The 24,626-nt window shown below is 45.0% G+C and overlaps 1 protein-coding gene across 1 annotated transcript in view; it reads left to right on the forward strand.

The window, feature by feature from the left end:
- Positions 1 to 24,626, forward strand: part of MAN1B1 (mannosidase alpha class 1B member 1) — a 57,443-nt gene that overhangs the window by 19,135 nt on the left and 13,682 nt on the right. The window contains exons 4-10 of the mRNA XM_089675351.1: positions 107 to 228; positions 2,412 to 2,521; positions 5,906 to 6,091; positions 12,797 to 12,945; positions 15,459 to 15,647; positions 15,733 to 15,923; positions 17,375 to 17,495. Of these exons, the coding sequence (XP_089531477.1) occupies positions 107 to 228; positions 2,412 to 2,521; positions 5,906 to 6,091; positions 12,797 to 12,945; positions 15,459 to 15,647; positions 15,733 to 15,923; positions 17,375 to 17,495 (1,068 nt within the window). The remainder of the gene's footprint in view (positions 1 to 106; positions 229 to 2,411; positions 2,522 to 5,905; positions 6,092 to 12,796; positions 12,946 to 15,458; positions 15,648 to 15,732; positions 15,924 to 17,374; positions 17,496 to 24,626) is intronic.

The following is a 24,626-nucleotide window of genomic DNA, read 5'->3' on the forward strand; positions in this document are numbered from 1 at the left end:
ATTTGGAAATGCCTGTTTGGAATTCCAATATCAGTTTCTACTGGTGTGTTTTTTTTTTTTTGTTTAATTGGACACTAAAATATGTGCATTGTGTTCCATCATCTAGAAAAATAAGAGACCAAACAAACGTGGACCACCAATTTTACGTCAACCTCCTACAAAGATCATAACACTGGAAGATAATGAGCAGAGGCCGGCGGAAGCTGAAAACAACGAGCCTGTCATCAGGTAGATAAGAGAGGTCTGAACTAAAGGCACTACTGAAATTCAGTTGTATGTGTGTTTGTATGTGTATAAGGGAGGGGACAGAATGATGGGTGAGCTGTGGCCTTCTAAGCAGTCATCTGCTCAGCTCATGACAGAAAGTGAGATATCTGTGGATCTTGTATTTTGATAGGTAGTGAGAACTCTGCCGGCCCAGTAAGCCAGCAGGCGGGGAGACCTGTGCCCGGCCCTGTATGGCGGCAGGCGGGGAGACCTGTGCCCGGCCCTGTATGGCGGCAGGCGGGGAGACCTGTGCCCGGCCCTGTATGGCGGCAGGCGGGGAGACCTGTGCCCGGCCCTGTATGGCGGCAGGCGGGGAGACCTGTGCCCGGCCCTGTGTGGCGGCAGGCGGGGAGACCTGTGCCCGGCCCTGTGTGGCGGCAGGCGGGGAGACCTGTGCCCGGCCCTGTGTGGCGGCAGGCGGGGAGACCTGTGCCCGGCCCTGTGTGGCGGCAGGCGGGGAGACCTGTGCCCGGCCCTGTGTGGCGGCAGGCGGGGAGACCTGTGCCCGGCCCTGTGTGGCGGCAGGCGGGGAGACCTGTGCCCGGCCCTGTGTGGCGGCAGGCGGGGAGACCTGTGCCCGGCCCTGTGTGGCGGCAGGCGGGGAGACCTGTGCCCGGCCCTGTGTGGCGGCAGGCGGGGAGACCTGTGCCCGGCCCTGTGTGGCGGCAGGCGGGGAGACCTGTGCCCGGCCCTGTGTGGCGGCAGGCGGGGAGACCTGTGCCCGGCCCTGTGTGGCGGCAGGCGGGGAGACCTGTGCCCGGCCCTGTGTGGCGGCAGGCGGGGAGACCTGTGCCCGGCCCTGTGTGGCGGCAGGCGGGGAGACCTGTGCCCGGCCCTGTGTGGCGGCAGGCGGGGAGACCTGTGCCCGGCCCTGTGTGGCGGCAGGCGGGGAGACCTGTGCCCGGCCCTGTGTGGCGGCAGGCGGGGAGACCTGTGCCCGGCCCTGTGTGGCGGCAGGCGGGGAGACCTGTGCCCGGCCCTGTGTGGCGGCAGGCGGGGAGACCTGTGCCCGGCCCTGTGTGGCGGCAGGCGGGGAGACCTGTGCCCGGCCCTGTGTGGCGGCAGGCGGGGAGACCTGTGCCCGGCCCTGTGTGGCGGCAGGCGGGGAGACCTGTGCCCGGCCCTGTGTGGCGGCAGGCGGGGAGACCTGTGCCCGGCCCTGTGTGGCGGCAGGCGGGGAGACCTGTGCCCGGCCCTGTGTGGCGGCAGGCGGGGAGACCTGTGCCCGGCCCTGTGTGGCGGCAGGCGGGGAGACCTGTGCCCGGCCCTGTGTGGCGGCAGGCGGGGAGACCTGTGCCCGGCCCTGTGTGGCGGCAGGCGGGGAGACCTGTGCCCGGCCCTGTGTGGCGGCAGGCGGGGAGACCTGTGCCCGGCCCTGTGTGGCGGCAGGCGGGGAGACCTGTGCCCGGCCCTGTGTGGCGGCAGGCGGGGAGACCTGTGCCCGGCCCTGTGTGGCGGCAGGCGGGGAGACCTGTGCCCGGCCCTGTGTGGCGGCAGGCGGGGAGACCTGTGCCCGGCCCTGTGTGGCTTCAGGCGGGGAGACCTGTGCCCGGCCCTGTGTGGCTTCAGGCGGGGAGACCTGTGCCCGGCCCTGTGTGGCTTCAGGCGGGGAGACCTGTGCCCGGCCCTGTGTGGCTTCAGGCGGGGAGACCTGTGCCCGGCCCTGTGTGGCTTCAGGCGGGGAGACCTGTGCCCGGCCCTGTGTGGCTTCAGGCGGGGAGACCTGTGCCCGGCCCTGTGTGGCTTCAGGCGGGGAGACCTGTGCCCGGCCCTGTGTGGCTTCAGGCGGGGAGACCTGTGCCCGGCCCTGTATCACCTATTGTTTGTTTGTTTTTTTTTTCCTTGGAACATAACTGGTTCCATTGGAGTCTGTTTCTGCCACTCATGCTCAATCATGTGCAAAAACCAGTCAGGCACAGCTCCAGTGCTGTGATCTGCTACTCTCACTGCTTGTGGTTGAGCAGTGCTGCATTCCAGCACACCTTCAGAAATAATATTTATGTTTGTGATGATAGAAGGAAATACTTGTTTTGAGTTCTGTTGATACCAATTTTCGTTGCTCTATTTGTTTTTTTCTTTTCTGGAATGACAGGCATATGTTACCATTATGCAATTCTCAGCTTCATATTTGTGTTTATATGCAGCTGGAGGGGAGCCGTGATCGAACCAGTTCAGACCTCAGGACCGACTCCAAGCAAAACCCCAGAAGCCACTAAACCTCCTGCTCAAGACATAGTAGATCAGAAGGATCCAGGTATTGTCTGTGAGACACAAGATCACCATTTAGAGCAGAGCCTATTGCCAGCCGTGTTTGTTCAGCTGTGGTAGAACTACCAGTCCCAGCATGCTTTACTACCTTCTGAGAACTTAAAAAGTAACTAAAAGCTATACTTTTTTTAGTTTTATTTGTGGATAGCATGGAGAGGGATTAGAACACCTGTAAAGTTTACTGCTGTCTGTCCCCATTAGGGAGCTCCCCCTCTCTCTCTATTGGTCCTTTTTGCCATTATCACCGACTGTGAAAGTATACCCCAAAATTTGGGATGCTGTCAGAACAAGAATAGAGGCGAAAACCTCCAATGTGAACATGAATTCTGATGACCCTGGATTCCTGCACTTCTTGTTTTCGCTTAGGCACAGGAAGGGAAGTCTCCCAAATAGGGACACAGATGGCAAAAATAAAACTGACGGGTTATAACCCTCCGTTACTTTATCTGAAATGAAAAAATAAAAATTGCCTATGGTTCTACTGGCACAGTTTGCTGCACTTTTCTGTCCTTTAGGAGCTGAAGCTCTTCACACTATGAGGTTTATTTTACTAATTTAGGCTGTTAATTTTAAAATGTGAGTGCATGAGCAGTGATGTATTGCAGCAAAAAAAAATCAGATTTTTTTGCTTTGTGTAGTTTTTTTACGATTTCTAAAAAATATGTGATTGCTGTAAGTTCTCTATGTGTGTTGATCTTTGCCTTAGTAGGCAGTTGTTTGTTGCTAGGAACTGCCTAGTAATCTTAAAGCAGTAGTAGTTCCGTTCTTTATTTTAAAAAATGGTCCCCCATGCAGGCATAGGTCATATTTTTACTAGTGTGCACTGCATGCTAGTACATTATGACAGACTTACCTGCAGACAGAGCCCTCCAGCGCTGCGCTAACATTGGCTTTCCCCTGGTCTCCGATGGCTTCCATCTTTACCCTGTCTTCCTTCTGGGTTCCCAATCTTCAGCTGCTTGAATGGCCAGGCTGCAGGTGATGTTACTCCTTTGCATGTGCACAGGAGCCACATTGCTGCGGCAGGCAGAGCTGGCCGTAAACGTGGTCTGAGCTGCACGTGTGAAGATATAAAATTGCATAAGGGGTTTTTTGGAAAATGTCACTGAAGTTGCACTTTATCCTTTATCACCCATTGGACATGACTAGGTATTCAAAAATAACATTGCTTCACATTCTTAACTAAAGTAAATTAATATTCACCTTGCTAAGTGAACAGTCACTATTTCTTTAGTAAATCAACCCCACTGGCTTGGTCTGCGTGGGCTCCAAAGCCACTTTCCAGACTGACTCTAACAAGACAGATCACTTGAATGAAGGAAGTGAAAATTATGACTCTTAAGATTTCAGCAGAGGTGCAGCACAATATAATTTGGCATGTTTTAAACATGGGCACCAAAGGTTGTTTTTTTTTTTTTTTTTTTTTTTTTTTTTTTGCTTGTTTTTTTATTTGTTTTTTTTTTTTTTTTTTTACTATTTTGTCCTGCCAATAGTATTGATTAAAAAAAAAAGTGACAACAGCTCACTTCTGTAATTGATTATTCGCAATGCCTGTCTAACCATGGAGTGCAGGGTTCATAGTATACACACATGCATAACAGTCCAGGGAGAATAACCACCTCCCAGCAAGGCATACTGCTTAAATGTTTACTCTTTAATCAGCCAATTATATAAAGAAATCTACAAAGCACTTCTGAATTTCAGTCATTGTTATAATCAAAATATACCTGTAGCAATAATATGTAACGATGGTAAAAATGAAATCCAAGGACCACCTGTTTTAATAATATAAGTGTACAGTGTTGGATTTCCCAATAAAAAAAGGATAAAACGAACTGTAGTGATAAAAGTGGACTGGTGTAGAACAAAAAAACTTGAAGTTGTACAGTTTGCGTTAAAAAAATCAGTATGTCGTCTGTTTTTGATTACACTATAAAGTCTGTCAAACATATGGGAAAATACTTGGAGATGTGATCCTTGCATTGGCAAGGATCAGCTATACATCAGCCACAGCATCCACACAAAGCACCTTGGAAAGATCCAGCCTCAGAACGGGAGATAGAGAAAGCGGAGTGCAGGGCGATGTCAACAACTACACGTACTTATTTAAATGTGAAATAGGCTTCCACTTACTTGTACATTAGAGCGTATCAGACACAGCAGGAAGCAAACATCAGCTCACAGCATGAAGATGGGTAGAATAAGGAAAGATCCAGGATTCATTCGTTCATGTAAGTGGGTGCTTATTTTATATTTAATAAAGTATGCCTAGTTTCTGACATTGCACTGCACTCTGATTTTTATATCTCCAACTTAATGTTGGATTTCCCATCACTATCTAATTACCATTGTCACCAGTACAGGACAGAGAGGAAAAACTTCCCCAGATAGCAGTAAAAACTTGAAAAGATTACTAACCCTTCCACACTATATCCAAAAACCAAACTTCCTCCTTTCCTAGGGAGCAGTCCCCCAAAGCCACCTCACTTTGCAACCTGAAAGGTCATGCGTCATCATGTGATATGCAGTCATGCATTGTATGTGAGGACCACCCCTAACCTAGAGTGTCAGTGCAGGAGAGCAGCAGCTTCATGGGAAGCAATGCATAAGACAAGTATTTGTACTTATTCCCCCCCCCCCCCCCCCCCCAGCCAAATGTGCATTTAATGCATGCATTGCAGGGGATAGGGAACCAAGTGCACGGGTCAAATTGACAGCAGCACTGAGTGGGGATTTAAAGTTTCACTAAAGGTAAACTATTTTTTTTTCTGATAGAGTAAGGGAAGGATATAACCCCTGTCAGTTTTTTTTTTTTTTTTTGCAATATGTGACCCATTGAGGAGATTTCCCCTCATTTCCTGTCCCATAGCCAAAACAGGAAGTGTGAGGAGATTTCTCCAAAGTGAGGAAATCCCAGGGTGTCACTAGAACTAATGTACCCTTTTTGAAGATTGGTCCTCTATTAGTGTTCTGTTGTCAACCCAAAATTTGGGATTTTCTTTTACTTTCAATGAATACTGTAAATAGGAAGAAAGATTCATCCTCCCTATTTGTCCTAATTGGGGTAAAGAGCAATATTTTTTTGCCTTTAGTGACACTTTATGTATATTGTAAGTTTCTGTATCTTTTCAGATGTGAAAAATTTTAAGAGTTTTTTTTTTAATTTTATAGCACATAAAAATATTTTGCACAGACATTTTTTGCACCAGGTCTTTTTCAAAAACATCATACTAATAAACCCCTCAGGAATGTTGATGAATATGTGAATAGGAAGATGTTTTTCATTTGTCTGTGTACTGTCATTCAGTCTAAAATAAAAGTTGTGGGTGACACAAGAACAGTGAATTGCTAACTTGTTATCACCTTCTAGTTCCTATCAGTGAGCGCCAGGAGGCAGTGATTGAAGCATTCCAACATGCCTGGAAGGGTTACAAGCAGTTTGCGTGGGGTCATGACGAGCTTAAGCCGATCTCCAAGGCGTATGGTGAATGGTTTGGACTTGGGCTCACTCTCATAGATGCTCTTGACACCATGCAGATATTAGGCCTAAAAGAAGGTGAGTGAGGTCCGCGATTGGAGATTTTAGCTTGCCAAAATTGCTCTTTATTTTCCTCACTGGGGCAACTTAACCACTTGCCTACCGGGCACTTATATCCCCTTCTTTACCAGGTCAATTTTCAGCTTTCAGCGCTGTCGCACTTTGACAATTGCGCAGTCATGCGAGATTGTACCCATATGAAATTTTTATCATTTTTTTCTCCCAAATAGAGCTTTCTTTTGGTGGTATTTAATCGCCGCTGGACACTTTACTTTTCGCGCTATAAACAAAAAAAGTGCAAAAAATGTGAAAAAAAAAAGTTTCTTTGTTTCTATTATAAAATTTTTCTCCTTCACTGATGTGCGTTGATGAGGCGGCACTGATCGGCGGCACGGATAGGCGGCACTAATGAGGTGTCACGGATAGGCGGCACTGATAGGTGACACTGACTGGCACAATTGCTGGGCACTGACTGGCAGCACTGATGGGCTGCACAGGTGGGTGGCACTGCTGGGTGGCACAGGAGGGCGCACTGCTGGGTGGCACAGGAGGGCGCACTGCTGGGTGGCACAGGAGGGCGCACTGCTGGGCACAGGTGGGCGGAACTGGTGGGTGGCACTGCTGAGCACCAATCATCAGGGCACCGATCATCAGTGCCCTGATGATCGGTGCCGATCCCTGCTCTGACAACTGCTGGTTCTCGGCAGTACTTTCCTTGCGCTCTGACAGCATGAGGAAAGTGCAGCCGAGAACCAGCAATTGCATTTCCTGGTGATCAGCGTGTCATTGGACACGGCCGATCACGTGGTAAAAGGCCGCTGTGATTGGCCCTTTACCACATCACGTGATCAGTTGTGTCCGTAGGACACAGCGATCACGGAGGTCGCCGGGTGCGCGCCTCGGGGGGGGGGGGGGGGGAGCGCAGGAGAGCGCGTTCCGGGAGGACTTCATATGACGCCCTCCCAGAACTGGCCGGCCGCAGTGTAGCCGTCATTCGGCTATCTGCGGTTGGCAAGTAGTTAAAGAGGAACTTCAGTCAAACATTATAAATTGTAGAAAAATACATGAAGCGTGTAAAAACCTCAATGATGTGATTTATCTACTTCAGTTTTCTAAATCTGCCATTTTTCAGTGTAAAAAGCAGGCTGTAACTAAACTAGCTATATACACAATATTGCCAAAAGTATTGGGCATACCTCCAAATCATTCCAATCACCTCCATGGCCACAGGTGTATAAAATCAAGCACCTAGGCATGCAGACTGCTTCTACAAACATTTGTGAAAGAATGGGTCGCTCCCAGGAGCTTAGTGAATTCAAGTGTGGTACTGTGATAGGTTGCCGCCTGTGCAATAAGTCCATCCACGTAATTTCCTCGCTGATAGATATTCCACGGTCAACTGTTAGTGATATTATGACAAAGTGGAAGCAACTGGGAACAACAGCAACTCAGCCATGAAGTGGTAGGCCACGCAAAGTGACAGAGCGGGGTCAGCGCATGCTGAAGCGCACAATGTGCAGAAGTCACCAACTGTCTGCAGAGTCAATAGATAAAGAACTCCAAACTTCATGTGGCCTTCAGATTAGCACAACAACAGTGCGTATAGAGCTTCATGGAATGGGTTTCCATGGCCGAGCAGCTGCATCCAAGCCTTACACCAAGTGCAATGCAGTGGTGTAAAGCACGCTACCACTGGACTCTAGGGCAGTGGAGACGTGTTCTCTGGAGTGACCAATCACGCTTCTCTGTCTGGCAATCCCATAGACTTGTCTGAGTTTGGCGGTTGCCAGGAGAACAGTACTTGCCTGACTGCACTGTGCCAAGTGTAAAGTTTGGTGGAGGGAGGATTATGGTGTGGGGTTGTTCTTCAGGGCTTGGGCTTGGCCCCTTAGTTCCAGTGAAGGGAACTCTTAAGGCATCAGCATACCAAGACATTTTGGACAATTTCATGCTCCCAACTTTGTGGGAACAGTTTGGGGATGACCCCTTCCTGTTCCAACATGACCACGCACCAGTGCACAAATCAAGGTCTATATAGACATGGGATGCCATTAAAGTTCATGTGCATGTAAATGCAGGCATCCCAATACTTTTCGTAATATAGTGTATGTCACTGTGGCCATTTTAACTGAGGGCAGCTGAAACCAGCACCTTGGAATCCATAATTCTTCTCCATGGTGCACAGCGATTCTGCGCACGCGCCGTGCATATTGGAGGCCACGCTTGCACACTACACATTGTCTCTGTCCATCCTTTGCCTGTCTCTGCCCCTATCCACCCATATCTGCCTGTCCTTTGCCCTCCTTCAGCTCTCCTCCCCTCACAATAAAAAAGAAAAAAAAAAGCCTAAAGACTCCTGGGATTTCTGATGAAAATATCCCAGGAGTCAACAGGAGTGGAGTTGTGACATAATTTGCCTACAATGGAGGAACAATGAAAAAAATTAAAATAATTCTAGCTAAATATTTTTTAAATTCATTGGTATTTAAAGAAGAGCAGAGAATGCTATTAGAAGGGAGTTCTCTAACATTTGTGCATTTTTTGTGTCCAGAATTTGTCTGTAAACACTAAAACTTTCCTGTTTCGGTACAATATGTTACCTGATGAGTATTTCCAACCTGACCTATACCTTTTTGTTTGGTGAAAGTCCATCAATATCTTGCTTTGTCCTACTCCTGGGATACCCCAATTGTTTTCTTTTTCTGACAGAATTGCAGGTATTGGGAAATAGTCACCTCCCTTTACTGTGTAGAAATTAGATGGTTTTTGGCTGTAGTGGGGGATAAGATGATCACACATTGATTTTGCAACCCCTGTTAGATTTACCAAAATTATGTAATAGAAGCCCAATGTAAACAATCCATTTCATTTGTACCCAGTCAGGCAGATTTTCACACTATAGGTAGATACATGTTGGTAGATCTAAAGGAAATTATACCATATTGCTTCCTAAATTATACTAAAGGTACACTTTTTTTTTTTTTAAATAAACATGTTATACTTCACTGCTCAGACAGCCAGATCCTTCTCTTTTCGGGTCCCCCGCTGGCACTCCTGTCCCCCCCCCTTCTTAGTGCCCTCAAGGCAGACTGCTTGCTCTGGGGGCACTTGTGCGTGATAGCTCCCGAGCCGCCTTTGTATCAGAGATACACAGAGCGAGGCTTGGCCCCGCCCCCCCTCCCTCCTTACTGGCTGTGATTGTCTCAGCATATGAGGAAGCAGAAACCCGAAAGAGCTGGTGCTCTCCTGCACAGTGCTTGATTGGAGTGGGCTTGGGTGAGTAAAAGGGGGGACTGAGGGGGGAGCTGAACACAGAAGTTAAAAACCTTCAGCCTTTAGAACCACTTCAGATCTGCAAGGTTTTACCCTCTTCATGACCCCGCCTTTTTTTTGCTATTTAGCACTGCACTACTTTAATTGGTAAATGTGTGGTCATGAAACCCTGTACTCAAAACAAAATGTTTTTGCTTTTTTTAAATAGAACTTACTTTTGGTGGTGTTTGATCACCACTGGGCTTTTTGTTTATCATATAAACGTAAAAAGTCTGAAACTTTTGAAGAAGAAAATTTTTTTTTACTTTCTGCTATAAACCATATCCAATAAAAAAATTTAATTAAATTTGGTCCAAGATGTGTTCTGCTACAGGTCTTTCATTACAAAAAAAAAAAATACCAATAAATGTATTGATTAGTTGGGTGAAAGTTTGTGTGTGTGTGTTTGGAATTTTTTTTTTTTTTACTACTAACTTGTGGGACTGTAATAGTGCAGCTGGTATTCTGACACTAACTGGCACTGAGTGGGAGCTAACTGACACCGACATCAGCAGTGACACTAAGCCCTGGTTCACACTGGATGCGACTTGGCATGCAATTTGCATGCCCTGCGACTTGTAAATTGCATACCAAGTCGCACCCTATTGTTCGCAGTTGGAGCGCTCATATTTCAAAAGTAGTACATGTACTACTGTTGGTGCAATTTGCTTCGAGATCTGTATCAGATGTCTTGCAATTCGACTTTGAAATTTGTGCGACTTCACTGTAACGATTTCAGTTGGGCTTGATGTGAACGGAGGGTAATATAGTGATCAATGATAATACTATACACTGTCACTGTACTAATGACACTGATAATTAATTATCTGGTTAACATCCCAGGTAATTAAGAGGTTAAGTGTGTGCCTAAGAAATGTTAATGTTTGTATTATATGCTGTTTTTAACTAAAAATCTCTTCCTGTTCCCTGATTTGCAGGGAGAAGAGACAGTGATTTTTCGCTCTGTAGAGTGCCCTGTGTTGATTGTTGTCAAAGGGCTCTGGACTGTGATTGCACACAGCCGATCAGTAGGTCCTTGCCATGTAATATTTGCCAGGACCTGCTGACAAACTTCTACTGTGTACAAACACAGTCGGAGGGCGGAGGCACGCGCGTGCACGGCCTCTAACCGGAAGAGGCAAACGACGTACAGGTATGTTGCTGTGCCTGTATAGGCCGCCCGTGATTTTGTGTTGGTCAGCCTCTGGTGCCTATACATACAAAGTTGATATACTCATACTGACCCTTAACCACTTGCTAACCGCGCTATAGTCGAATGACAGGTACAGCACAGTTGTCCAGTTCTGGGAGGGCGTCATATGACATCCTCCCAAAACGCGCGCCCCTGGCGATCTTTGTGACTGCTGTGTCCTATGGACACAGCTGATCATGTGTTGGGCTAAAAGGCCAATCACAGCGGCCTTTTTCCACGTAACCAGCTGTGTAAAATGACAATCACTGAGTAAATACAATTGCCGGTTATCTGCAGCACTTTCCTCACGCGGTCACAGCGTGAGGAAAGTACTACCGATAACCGGCAAATGTGACAGAACAGATCAGCAGTGATTATCAGGGCACTGATGATCAGTGCCATACAAGCAGTTGCACCCAGCAGTTTCACCAGTCAGTGCCGCCTATCAGTAACCATCGTTGCATATCAGTGCCTCCTCATCACTGCCCACCAGTGCAGCCTATCAGTACCCATCAGTGCTGCCTATCCGTCCACCTCATCAGTGCTGCCTAGCAGTGCAGCCTCATCAACACACATCAGTGAAGGAGAAAAATTACCTGTTTGCAAATTTTATAATGGAAACAAAGAAAAACTTCTTGTTGTGGTATTTTTTTTTTTGCTCTTTTTTTGTTTATAGTGCAAAAAATAAGACACACCCAGCTGTGATTAAATACCACCAAAAGAAAGTTCTATTTGTGTGAAAAAAAGATAAAAATTTCATATGGGTACAGTGTTTCATGACTGTAAAAACACTGTAAAATTGGTGTGTGCCTGGTTGGTAATTGGTTAAGGCGGGGGTGTCCATCATCCTGCGGGTCGTGGGCTGATTGCGACCCTAGACATCTGTGGATGTGGCCCAAAACAAAATTGTAAACTTAATTAAAAATGTTGATTTTGACAGTGTCTCTTTACTGGGCTTCTTTATCTTCTTAAAAGAGAAGTAGGGCTTTTTTTTAATTTTTTCCCCCCATTTATACTTGGGTGGATGCAGCATTGCTCCAATGCTGCATCTGTCCTCCACCAGCTCTAAGTGTGAAAACTCAGTGATCACATGACCGCTGAGTTCTTACGGCCGCTCTGAGCAGAGAGTGGTGACTGTCAGTCACCGCTATCTGCTTTGCCTCCCAGTTCTGACTGGAGCCCTGAGCTGTGGAGGGGAGGGAGTGGCTTGCTCAGGTTCTCAGCAGCTCGCTGAGAGGCTGAGCCAGGTGCCGCTCCAGACTATGGGTTGGATCCGACTTTAGATCAGGTTCTTTCCCCAGCTGAGTGACGTCAGCCGACAGCGGACTTCAGCCTGCTGTCGGCTAAGAAGGAGTGCACAATGAACTGCACTCATGTGATCCACAGGAGAAGTACATCCAAAAGAGTTTTGTCTGTACTTCTCCTTTTTAAAGAAAAATATCCCACTCTTCACAATCGCGCCTTATTCATGTCATCCGTTTTTTGGCAGCACCTGTATTTGTGAACAAATATTTTCAAGGATGAAGCACACTGTGACAGACCCAACCGAAACAGGGTTTTTTGGAGGTGACAACCCTGGTTGGGTCTGTCACACACAAAGGGCAAAATTAGAAACAAAATATCTGATGAGCACCTTGAGAATTCATTGAGAATTGCTATTACATTCGTCAAACCAGATATTGGTGGGTTAGTTTATCAGAAACCCTATCCAATATCACACTAGCTTTATGTTGCCCTCCTTTTACTTTTTATAATAAATATTACAAAAAATGAAGTTTTATTACTCAGTTACATTATCTATATCAGTCATCTGCAGAACTTTTTTTTGCTCATCTGTTATCCTTGGTGTATTTTATGTGTGGCCCAAGAAAACTCCTCTTCTTCCAGTTTGTCCCAAGAAAGTCAAAAGATGAGGTAAAATGTCTTAAGACACCTTCAGTTACGGCTTTGCAAATTGCTGGCTGTTATGTTGACTCTTTGACTAGGTCTAGGAGTAACTGAACTGGAGCAAGTAGGCAACACGTCAGGGAAAAGTCAGAACTTGGAAAAAAAAAAGTGGGTTAGCTTGACAGCCAAGAACTCAGCAAGAACTGACTGTTATTCAGACATTATTTTTTTTTTAATGAAATCAATTACACTGCCTTTGGAAGGAATACATTACTGAATTCTTGTATCATTTTTTGGGTACAGTTAATGTTATTGATTTTCTTTTGTCTCAGAGTTTCAGGAGGCCCGAGAGTGGGTGGCCACCGAGCTGACATTTGATAAAAATGTTGATGTCAATCTGTTCGAGAGTACAATTCGGATTTTAGGAGGGCTACTGAGCACCTATCATCTAACCCAGGACCCTCTTTTCCTAGATAAAGCGGTACTGTTCCATAGCTTGTCAAATTTTTCCTAAATGTGTTGTCATGATGTCTGTTTGTGCGAGTTAGTTCAGTGTCTAGTACAGTGTAATGATATTGGTGCTTTTGTGTTTACCCCCCTGGCCCATTTTCTTTCACCCTTTTAGCTAACCTGTTGGCAACCAAATGCGACAGGTGGCCTTGTGAGTCAGTAGGAAGCACAGAGTTTGGAAGGAAGCAGGCCAGAGTGTAACCACAGAGGCTGTGAACTTATCTGCGGAGATGTGAGCCAACACCTGAGATGCCTACTGTTGATGAAGGGGACAATTTAAGACAGAACTCCCAACATGTTCACTTAAAATACATGTTTACAAGGGATGTCTCAGTAACTGTTTATTATACCTGCATTCTGGGCTTTCTGTACAGAAAGCACGGCAGTTCCTGCAAGTTTGGCGGTAACCACAGCTAGCAGCTATTAGCAAGTTGGATAAACCTGTTTAGTCAGCTTTGTGAGAAGAGACTTGAGAATTGTTTTTAGACTTTGCAGGTATTTTTTTTTTTTTTTTAATGAGACTTGCCTTTTTCTGGTGACTGTTGGTATGTTTGGAATATCAACTCTAAAGTGGTCCTAAACAGATGAATACTTCTGCTCCTCATTTCAGCATGAGTAAAAGGTCCTTAAGATGGCAATATTTAGACTTCTTCACCCATTCCTAATATAATGAAAAAACAGGGGAGCATAAACACTCCAAATCTTATGGACTATCTTGGTACCCAAGTACCGAGATAGTCCATAAGATTTGGAGTGTTTATGCTCCCCTGTTTTTTCATAGTTATTTGAGGGATGTTGGTACCCCCTTAGTACAGTGAAGGAAATAAGTATTTGATCCCTTGCTGATTTTGAATGTTTGCCCACTCACAAAGAAATAATCAGTCTAAAAATCGAATGGTAGGTGTATTATAACACACTGAGACAGAATAGGAACAAAAAATTCAAACGAAATGCATGTCTAACAAATGATGCACTGATTTGCATGTTCATGAGGGAAATACGTATTTGATCCCCTATCATTCAGCAGGATTTTTGGCTACCAGGTGTCTTTCATACAGGTAACAAGCTGAGATTAGAAGCAGTCTCTTAAAGGGAGTGCTGCTAATATCATTTTGTTACCTGTATAAAAGACACCTGTCCGCAGGAGCAATCAAACAATCAGATTCCAAACTCTCCACCATGGCAAAGACCAAAGAGCTGTCCAAGGATGTCAGAGACAAGATTGTAGAATTACACAAGGCTGGACTGGGCTACCAAACTATTGCCAAGCAGCTTGGTGAGAAGGTGACAACAGTTGGTGCAATCATTCGCAAATGGAAGAAACACAAAACAACTGTCAGTCTCCCTAGGTCTGGTGCACCATGCAAGATCTCACCTCGTGGAGTGTCAATGATCATGAGAACAGTGAGGAATCATCCCAGAACTACATGTGAAGATCTTGTCAATGATCTCCAGGCAGCTGGGACCACAGTCACCAAGAAAACAATTGGTAACACACTACGCCAACAAGGATTGAAATCCTGCAGTGCCCGCAAGGTCCCTCTGCTCAAGAAAGCACATGTCCAGGCCCGTCTGAAGTTTGCCACTGAACATCTGAATGATGCAGAGGAGGACTGGTTGCAAGTGTTGTGGTCAGATGAGACTAAAATCAAGCTTTTTGGCATCAACTCAACTCGCCGTGTTTGGAGGAGGAGGAATGCTACCTATGACCCCAAGAACACCATCCCAACTGTCAAACATGGTGGTGGAAACATTTTGCTTTAGGGGTGTTTTTCTGCTAAGGGGACAGGACAACTGCACCGCATCAAAGGAACAATGAGGCAATGTACCGTCAAATCTTGGGTGAGAACCTTCTTCCCTCAGCCAGGGCATTGAAAATGGGTCGTGGATGGGTATTCCAGCATGACAATGACCCAAAACACACGGCCAAGGCAACAAAGGAGTGGCTCAAGAAGAAGCACATTAAAGTCCTGGAGTGGCCTAGCCAGTCTCCAGACCTTAATCTGATTGAATATCTGTAGAGGGAACTGAAAGTTCGAGTTGCCAAATGTCAGCCACCAAACCTTAATGACTTGGAAAGGATCTGCCAAGAGGAGTGGGACAAAATCCCTCCTGAGATGTGTGCAAACCTGGTGGCCATCTACAGGAAACGTCTGACCTCTGTGATTGCCAACAAGTACTAAGTCATGTTTTGTGAAGGGGATCAAATACTTATTTTCCTCATGAACATGCAAATCAGTGCATCATTTGTTAGACATTCATTTCTTTTGAATTTTTTGTTGCTATTCTGTCTCTCAGTGTTATAATACACCTACCATTCGATTTTTAGACTGATCATTTCTTTGTGAGTGGGCAAACATTCAAAATCAGCAAGGGATCAAATACTTATTACCTTCAATGTATCTTGTAATTAATTTTTATTTGAGGCACACTTAAAGACTTTCTAATCAATCCTAATACAAGCCATCTTCTGTGCAACTTTAGAAAGACATTGGCACACGTCTGTTGCCAGCTTTCAACACCCCATCCAAGGTGCCTTACTCTGATGTGAACATTGGGAAAGGAACTGCCCATCCACCACGTTGGACCTCAGACAGCACAGTAGCTGAAGTCACCAGTGTCCAGCTGGAGTTTCGGGAGTTGTCTCGACTGACAGGAGATGAAACATTTAAGGTACATATTATTTTTTTTTTTTTAAAGCGATCAGCTTTTTTTTTGGTGATGGTTAAGTGGTATCTAATATGCATTTCATTTCTAGAAAGTGGTGGACCATGTCACCCAGCATGTTCATACTCTTTCTGGAAAACGGGAAGGCCTGGTACCCATGTTTATTAACACAAACAGCGGGCAGTTCAGCCACCTTGGAGTCTACACTTTGGGAGCCCGAGCTGATAGCTACTATGAGTACTTATTGAAGCAGTGGATCCAGAGTGGGAAGAAGGAGACTACGTAAGCATCCCTTAGAAAAATAGCTAACCACTTTTGTTGTCTCACTATGTTTATTGGAGAGACCACGGTAAATTTTGTCGCCTCGGATGGCAGTACTCCTCTGAGATTATCCTTTGTGAAAACAGAAAAGAGGGAGAGAGAGTGCCACTGTCTAAGCATAGTAGTGATAGTGACTACTACGATTAAGACAATGGCTCTCTCTCCCTTTCCCTGTTTCTGTTTTTACATGACCATTGGCGGGAAAACTCCAGAACTCGTCTGAAGGAGAGTCTGCTGACACTGTAACCGTGTATTCCCTCTATTGGATCCACTATATTATATGGACTTTATGTTCATAAGTACTGCCTTGAGATTTATTACTAATCACCCCTTGTCCCTTTTACCTCTGAAATAGCTTTTTATCAGGTTATCCTTTTGTGCTTCGTGTCTGTCAGGAGGTAAAGTCTATAGACCAGAGGGCCTCAAACATTTTAAACAAATGCTTCACACTGTTGGGGGCCTGTTGGTCACCAAAAGTTAAAAAAAAAACAAAAAACATCCCTGCATCGGTAGGGGTAAAAATGCTCCTGCTTTATTGTCAGTAAAACAATACCCTTCATTGCTGGAAATGAAAAATGCTCCACTGTCAGTTGCCTATGTCTAAAACACACCACACCTTTCACACAGAGATGTGAATGTAGACTTAAAAGAGAAGTATAGATTTTTTTTGAAAATCCTGCTTATTTAAGTCCACCTAATGCTGCATCGATCCAGTGCTACCTCTGCTCCCTGCTGACTCTAAGGCTGAGGAACTGAGCGAGCAACTTCCCCCCCAATTGCTTTGCTCTCCCCTCCACTCTGAGTAGAGAGTGGTGACTAGGAGTCGCTGCTGTCTGCTCTGCCCCTCCACTTTAGTGCTAACTAGAGTGCTGGGCTGGGGAGCGACCGGAAGTGGCTGGGTTAGGCTCTCAGTGGCTCGCTGAAAGGCTAGGACAGGTGCCGATCCTGGGTGGATCGCGGCCATATGATCATGATCCTTTTTAGAGCCTGCCCCATCCACATCCCTGTGCTCCAGTTAGCTTTAGCCTGCTGTTGGCTGAAAACAGGTCACAGGAGTGCAGAGCAAACTGCACTCCTGTGAATTGTTTTTCAGAGCGAACGGCATTTCTGTGATCCACAGGAGAAGTACAGCCAAACAAGCTTTGTCTGTACTTCTCTAAGTGTCAGATTAATAAGGAGCTCCAATCATTAAGTTGTTTCAGCTTGGAGGACATGATAGTTCAATGTAGCAAATCTCTGTCTGGGCTGTCTATTTGATAGTTCTAAAACCTTGGGCATCATGTCATATTGCTCATGAGTTGTCTGGCCATGTAAAATAATGATTCAAGGTATGTCAATCATTAAGGTTAGCCTATGATTCAAGTAAGTTTTATAATTCTTTTTCATAGCACAATCTGGGTGTTTCTCTGCAGGTTTTTGGAGGACTATATGCAGGCCATTGAAGGGGTCAAGAAGAATTTGCTGCGAAAGTCGCAGCCCAGTGGATTGACTTTTGTGGGCGAACTGTCTCATGGCCACTTCAGCCCGAAAATGGTACGTTCTTGTTAAATCGCTTGTTTGAGTTGCTACCCTTTTATTTAGGGGTTCTAGGAACTATAGATATTTATGTTAAGTAGAGAACTACTGCTCAGCTTTGCTCCTTAAAACCCATTTGATTTTTTTTTTCTATTCTATCATATATTGTGCAGTGTAGTGGCTAAGTTCTGATTTCCATCAACCTGAGTACCAGGTTCCTGCTTTTAATTATCCTTAGTAATTCTATTGCATGCAGTTTGTATTTTCTTCTCCTTGCTTTTACGTGAATTTTCTTCATATTGTCTGGTATCTCCCTTCAGCCCAAAAAGGTAACGGATACATTGATCAACTTCTTCCAAAAATGTTATATATTACAGTCAGGTCCATAAATATTGGGACATCGACACAATTCTAACATTTTTGGCTCTATACACCACCACAATGGATTTGAAATGAAACGAACAAGATGTGCTTTAACTGCAGACTGCCAGCTTTAATTTGAGGGTATTTACATCCAAATCAGGTGAACGGTGTAGGAATTACAACAGTTTGCATATGTGCCTCCCACTTGTTAAGGGACCAAAAATAATGGGACAATTGGCTTCTCAGCTGTTCCATGGCCAGGTGTGTGTTATTCCCTCATTATCCCAATTACAATGAGCAGATAAAAGGTCCAGAGTTCATTTCAAGTGTGCTATTTGCATTTGGAATCTGTTGCTGTCAACTCTCAAGATGAGATCCAAAGAGCTGTCACTATCAGTGAAGCAAGCCATCATTAGGCTGAAAAAACAAAACAAACCCATCAGAGAGATAGCAAAAACATTAGGCGTGACCAAAACAACTGTTTGGAACATTCTTAAAAAGAAGGAACACACCGGTGAGCTCGGCAACACCAAAAGACCGGGAAGACCACGGAAAACAACTGTGGTGGATGACCGAAGAATTCTTTCCCTGGTGAAGAAAACACCCTTCTCAACAGTTGGCCAGATCAAGAACACTCTCCAGGAGGTAGGTGTATGTGTGTTAAAGTCAACAATCAAGAAAAGACTTCACCAGAGTGAATACAGAGGGTTCACCACAAGATGTAAACCATTGGTGAGCCTCAAAAACAGGAAGGCCAGATTAGAGTTTGCCAAACGACATCTAATAAGCCTTCACAGTTCTGGAACAACATCCTATGGACAGATGAGACCAAGATCAACTTGTACCAGAGTGATGGGAAGAGAAGAGTATGGAGAAGGAAAGGAACTGCTCATGATCCTAAGCATACCACCTCATCAGTGAAGCATGGTGCTGGTAGTGTCATGGCGTGGGCTTGTATGGCTGCCAATGGAACTGGTTCTCTTGTATTTATTGATGATGTGACTGCTGATAAAAGCAGCAGGATGAATTCTGAAGTGTTTCGGGCAGTATTATCTGCTCATATTCAGCCAAATGCTTCACAACTCATTGGACGCCGCTTCACAGTGCAGATGGCCAATGACCCAAAGCATACTGCAAAAGCAACCAAAGAGTTTAAGGGAAAGAAGTGGAATGTTATGCAATGGCCAAGTCAATCACCTGACCTGAATCCGATTGAGCATGCATTTCACTTGCTGAAGACAAAACTGAAGGGAAAATGCCCCAAGAACAAGTAGGAACTGAAGACAGTTGCAGTAGAGGCCTGGCAGAGCATCACCAGGGATGCTGGTGATGTCTATGCGTTCCAGACTTCAGGCTGTAATTGACTGCAAAGGATTTGCAGCCAAGAATTAAAAAGTGAAAGTTTGATTTATGATTATTATTCTGTCCCATTACTTTTGGTCCCTTATCAAGTGGGAGGCACATATGCAAACTGTTGTAATTCCTACACCGTTGACCTGATTTGGATGTAAATACCCTCAAATTAAAGCCGACAGTCTGCAGTTAAAGCACATCTTCATTTCATTTCAAATCCATTGTGGTGGTGTATAGAGCCAAAAATGTTAGAATTGTGTCAATGTCCCAATATTTATGGACATGACTGTATATAGTGAAGTAAATAAGTATAGAATAGCAACAAAAAATTAAAAAGAAATGCATGTCTAACAAATTATGCACTGATTTGCATGTTCATGAGGGAAATAGGTAATTGATCCCCTTCACAAAACAAGACTTAGTACTTGGTGGCAAATCCCTTGTTGGCAATCGGAGGTCAGACGTTTCCTGTAGTTGGCCACCAGATTTGCACGCATCTCATGAGGGATTTTGGCCCACTCCTCTTGGCAGATCTTCTCCAAGTCATTAAGGTTTGGTGGCTGACGTTTGGCAACTCGAATTTTCAGCTCCATCCACAGATTTTCAATCGGATTAAGGTCTGGAGACTGGCTAGGCCACTCCAGGACCTTAATGTGCTTCTTCTTGAGCCACTCTTTTGTTCCCTTGGCCGTGTGTTTTGGGTCATTGCCATGCTGGAACACCCATCCATGACCCATTTTCAATGCCCTGGCTGAGGGAAGAAGGTTCTCACCCAATATTTGATCGTACATTGCCCCGTCCATCGCCCCTTTTGATGCAGTGTAGTTGTCCTGTCCCCTTAGCAGAAAAACACCCCCAAAGCAGAATGTTTCCACCACCATGTTTGACAGTTGGGATGGTGTTCTTGGGGTCATAGGCAGCATTCCTCCTCCTCCAAACACGGCGAGTTGAGTTTATGCCGAAGAGCTCGATTTTGGTCTCATTTGACAACAACACTTTCAACCAGTCCTCCTCTGCACCATTCTGATGTTCAGTGGCAAACTTCAGACGGGCCTGCACATGTGCTTTCTTGAGCAGAGGAACCTTGCGGGCACTGCAGGATTTCAATCCTTGTCGGCGTAGTGTGTTACCAATTGTTTTCTTGGTGACTGTGGTCCCAGCTGCCTGGAGATCATTGACAAGATCTTCACATGTAGTTCTGGGATGATTCCTCACTGTTCTCATGATCATTGACACTCCACGAGGTGAGATCTTGCATGGTGCACCAGATCTAGGGAGACTGACAGTTGATTGCACCAACTGTTGACACCTTCTCACCAAGCTGCTTGCCGATAGTTTGGTAGCCCAGTTCAGCCTTGTGTAGGTGTACAATCTTGTCCCTGACATCCTTGGACAGCTCTTTGGTCTTTGCCATGGTGGATAGTTTGTAATCTGATTGTTTGATTGCTCCTGTGGACAGGTGTCTTTTGTACAGGTAACAAAATGAGATTAGCAGCACTCCCTTTAAGAGACTGCTTCTAATCTCAGCTTGTTACCTGTATGAAAGACACCTGGTAGCCAGAAATCCTGCTGAATTCTAGGGGATCATATATTTATTTCCCTCATGAACATGCAAATCAGTGCATCATTTGTTAGACATGCATTTGTTTTGAATTTTTTGTTGCTATTCTGTCTCAGTGTTACAATACACCTAACATTCGATTTTTAGACTGATCATTTCTTTGTGAGTGGGCAAACATTCAAAGTCAGCAGGGGATCAAATACTCATTTCCTTCACTGTACTAAGGGGGTACCAACATCCCTCAAATGACTATGAAAAAACAGGGGAGCATAAACACTCCAAATCTTATGGACTATCTCGGTACTTGGGTACCATACTGTATGTATGTATATGTATATACAGTGAGGAAATTAAGTATTTGAACACCCTGCGATTTTGCAAGTTCTCCCACAAATCATGATGGGATCTGAAATTCACATAGTAGGTGCATTCCCACTCTGAGAGACAGAATTAAAAAAAAATATAGGAAATCATATTGTATGATTTTTAAAGAATGTATTTGTCTTGCACTGCTGAACATAAGTATTTGAACCTGAGAAAATCAGTGTTAATATTTGGTACAGAAGCCTTTGTTTGCAATTACAGAGGTCAAACGTTTCCTGTAGTTCTTGACCAGGTTTGCACACACTGCAACAGGGATTTTGGCCCACTCCTCCACACAGATCTCCTCTAGATCTGTCAGGTTTCGGGGCTGTCGCTGAGCAACACGGAGTTTCAGCTCCCTCCAAAGATGTTCTATAGGATTTAGGTCTGGAGACCGGCTAGGCCACTCCAGAACCTTGATATGCTTCTTAAGGAGCCACTCCTTGGTTATCCTGGCTGTGTGCTTCGGGTCATTGTCATGTTGGAAGACCCAGCCACAACCCATCTTCAATGCTCTGACTGAGGGAAGGAGGTTGTTGCTCAAAATCTCACAATAAATGGCCCCATTCATCCTCTCCTTAATACAGTGCAGTCGTCCTGTCCCCTTCGCAGAAAAGCACCCCAAAAGCATGATGTTACCACCCCCATGCTTCACAGTAGGGATGGTGTTCTTGGGATGCAACTCATCCTTCTTTTTCCTCCAAACACGAGTGAAGTTTAGACCAAAAAGTTCTTCTTTGGTCTCATCTGACCACATGACTTTCTCCCATGCCTCCTCTGGATCATCCAGATGGTCATTGGCAAACTTCAGACGGGCCTGGACATGTGATGACTTGAGCAGGGGAACCTTCCGTGCAATGCATGATTTGAAACTATGACGGCGTAGTGTTCTAGCGACAGTGACCTTTGAAACTGTGGTCCCAGCTCTCTTCATGTCATTGACCAGCTCCTCCCTTGTAGTTCTGGGCTGATTCCTCACCTTTCTTATCATCAGTGATACCCCACGAGGTGAGATCTTGCATGGGGCCCCAGTCCGAGGGAGACTGACAGTCGTCTTTATCCTCTTCCATTTTCTGACCATTGCTCCAACAGTTGATCTATTTTCACCAAGCTGCTTGGCAATTGCCCCGTAGCCCTTTCCAGCCTTGTGGAGGTCTACAATTTTGTCTCTGGTGTCTTTTGACAGCTAATTTGGCCTTGCCCATGGTAGTAGTTGGCGTCTGACTGACTGTGGAGTGGACAGGTGACTTTAAAGAGCTCAGAAAGGTGCTACTAAGTTTAGATTAATTAGTGAAGTAGAGGTGGACTTTTTAAAGGCACAGTAACAGGTCTTTGAGAGCCAGAATTCTTGCTGTTTCTTAGGTGTTCAAATACTTATGTTCAGCAGTGCAAAACAAATAAATTCTTTAAAAATCATACAATGTGATTTCCTGAACTTTTTTCTGTCTCTCGGAGTGTGAATGCACCTACAATGTTAGGAGAGGCTTCCTTCGTGGACGACACCCATGCATGCCATTCCTCTGCCGTGTACGCTGTATTGTGTCACGGGAAACTATCACCCCAGTTTGGCTTTCTACTTCTTTAGCTAACTGCAGTGAACTTGTATGGCGATTTTTCTTCAACCTTTCTCATCAGAAGACACTCCTGTTGAGGTGTTAACTTCCATGGATTGCCTGGACATCTCTGTGAGATGTTTGCAGTTCCTTCTTTGTTAAATTTTTGTATCACTTTTGCTCCAGTATTCTGACTGATAATTAAAGCTTTGCTGATCGTCTTGTAGCCTTCACCTTTCTTATGTAAAGAAATTATTTTCTTTCTCAGGCCTTGTGACATTTCTCTCTCATGTGGTGCCATTGCTGACGACATGAAATGGAAAGGGGTTTTCTTTAAGTAATGCCCTTTTATAATTCACTGTCTGCTGGACACCTGTTTAATGAATAATTAGACTTGCCTGTAGGTGAATTCTTGTTAATTAGGATTTTGTTGTCTAAAATTTAGCTTTCCTCCTAAGACTTTCATTGGGGTGTATTCATTTTTGCAAGATGGTCTTAAATGAATTTGTTAGGAAAAATCCTTTTTTTTTTTTTTTTTTTTTGTGTGCAAATTAGCAAATCTTGTTTGCAATCAATGGCTCAAATTTATGGGAGTATTTTGTAGTATAGTGTTCCATAGAAAATGTTGATTTTGAAAGTAAAGTAAATGTTTTCTGACAAATCTGTTGGGATGTACTCATTTATGCTGAACACTGTTTGAAATTTGCAACTGCAAGGCAAAGCAACAGGTTCACTTTGATGTTGTTCTTACCAAATGCACATACTAAGGTTCTATTTACTTACTGAACACTTTATTCAGCCTCTAATAACAAATATAAGGGAGGACATGTGATTTAATCCCTTCCCTTCTGTGTGATGCTGCTGGTGATTGGCTTCTCAGGCATCCAACACTCACACATCGTATGTGGTGGGGAAAGAGTCTTCAGCCCTGTGTAAGCGCCAAACTGTGTCTACTAGATCAGGGCTTAAAATTTCAAGTCCTGAGCTACTAGCCAGGCCTTAGAGTTACTCGACACCAACAAACACACAGAAACGGAGACACCTGTACACACACAGACATGTACATACAGTACACACACACAGAAACATGCACACATACAGAGACACATGTACACACACACAGGCACGTACAGACACGCATACACACAGATACATGTACATACACAGAAATACACATGCACAGGCACATGTACATACATAGACACACATGTACACACAGACACATGTACGTACACACACACACACACACATACATGTACATACACGCAGACACATGTACAGATACACACAGACACATACAATTGTACATGCATACAGAAACACACACAAACACACCCCTCATAAAAAGTTGCAGTACTTCGTTGTTCACTCACAGATCCGGGTACTGCACTCTAGGGGGAGGCAGAGAGCTCAGCAGACACTCCTTGTTTTGCTTTCACTGAGCTCCGCTATTGCGCAGTCAGATGGCTCCCAGTGCCAATGACAGGTTCGGCCTGACCTCCGAGCCTGCTCAGCAAGACTGCCCTGGGGGACACACTCGCCCCCACCATATTTCCACTCGCCATTGGCGAGCAGGCGAGTGGAAATTTCAAGCCCTGTACTAGATTGTAATGGGCTGACATTCCTTTGCATCCTGCAGCTGGAATGGCAAGTGGGAGTAAAGTGAGTGAAAAGAAGGCAGGTATGGGCTTATGGGCTGGTGGAGCCGGCAACTAGGTGAAGCTGCTGCTTTGCCCTGCGTGGGCAATGAACAGGTTTATTTTAGAGATGCTAAACCATGACATGTACTAAGGGTACTGTGAAGAGCAGTTATTTAAAGGGAATGTACAGTGGTTTTATACATATTTTATTTTCTTTAAATTCTTGTGGTCAGGGCTAACAAAATAAAAAATGTAATAGTTTTTTTTTCTGTTTCATTGAGGGACACAGGGAGCTTTTAACCTTTTAGGTTATACT

This window comes from Staurois parvus, unplaced genomic scaffold (genome assembly GCF_062004578.1).
Source record: "Staurois parvus isolate SC_StPar_1 unplaced genomic scaffold, SC_StPar_1.0 ptg000154l, whole genome shotgun sequence".
NCBI lineage: Eukaryota > Metazoa > Chordata > Amphibia > Anura > Ranidae > Staurois > Staurois parvus.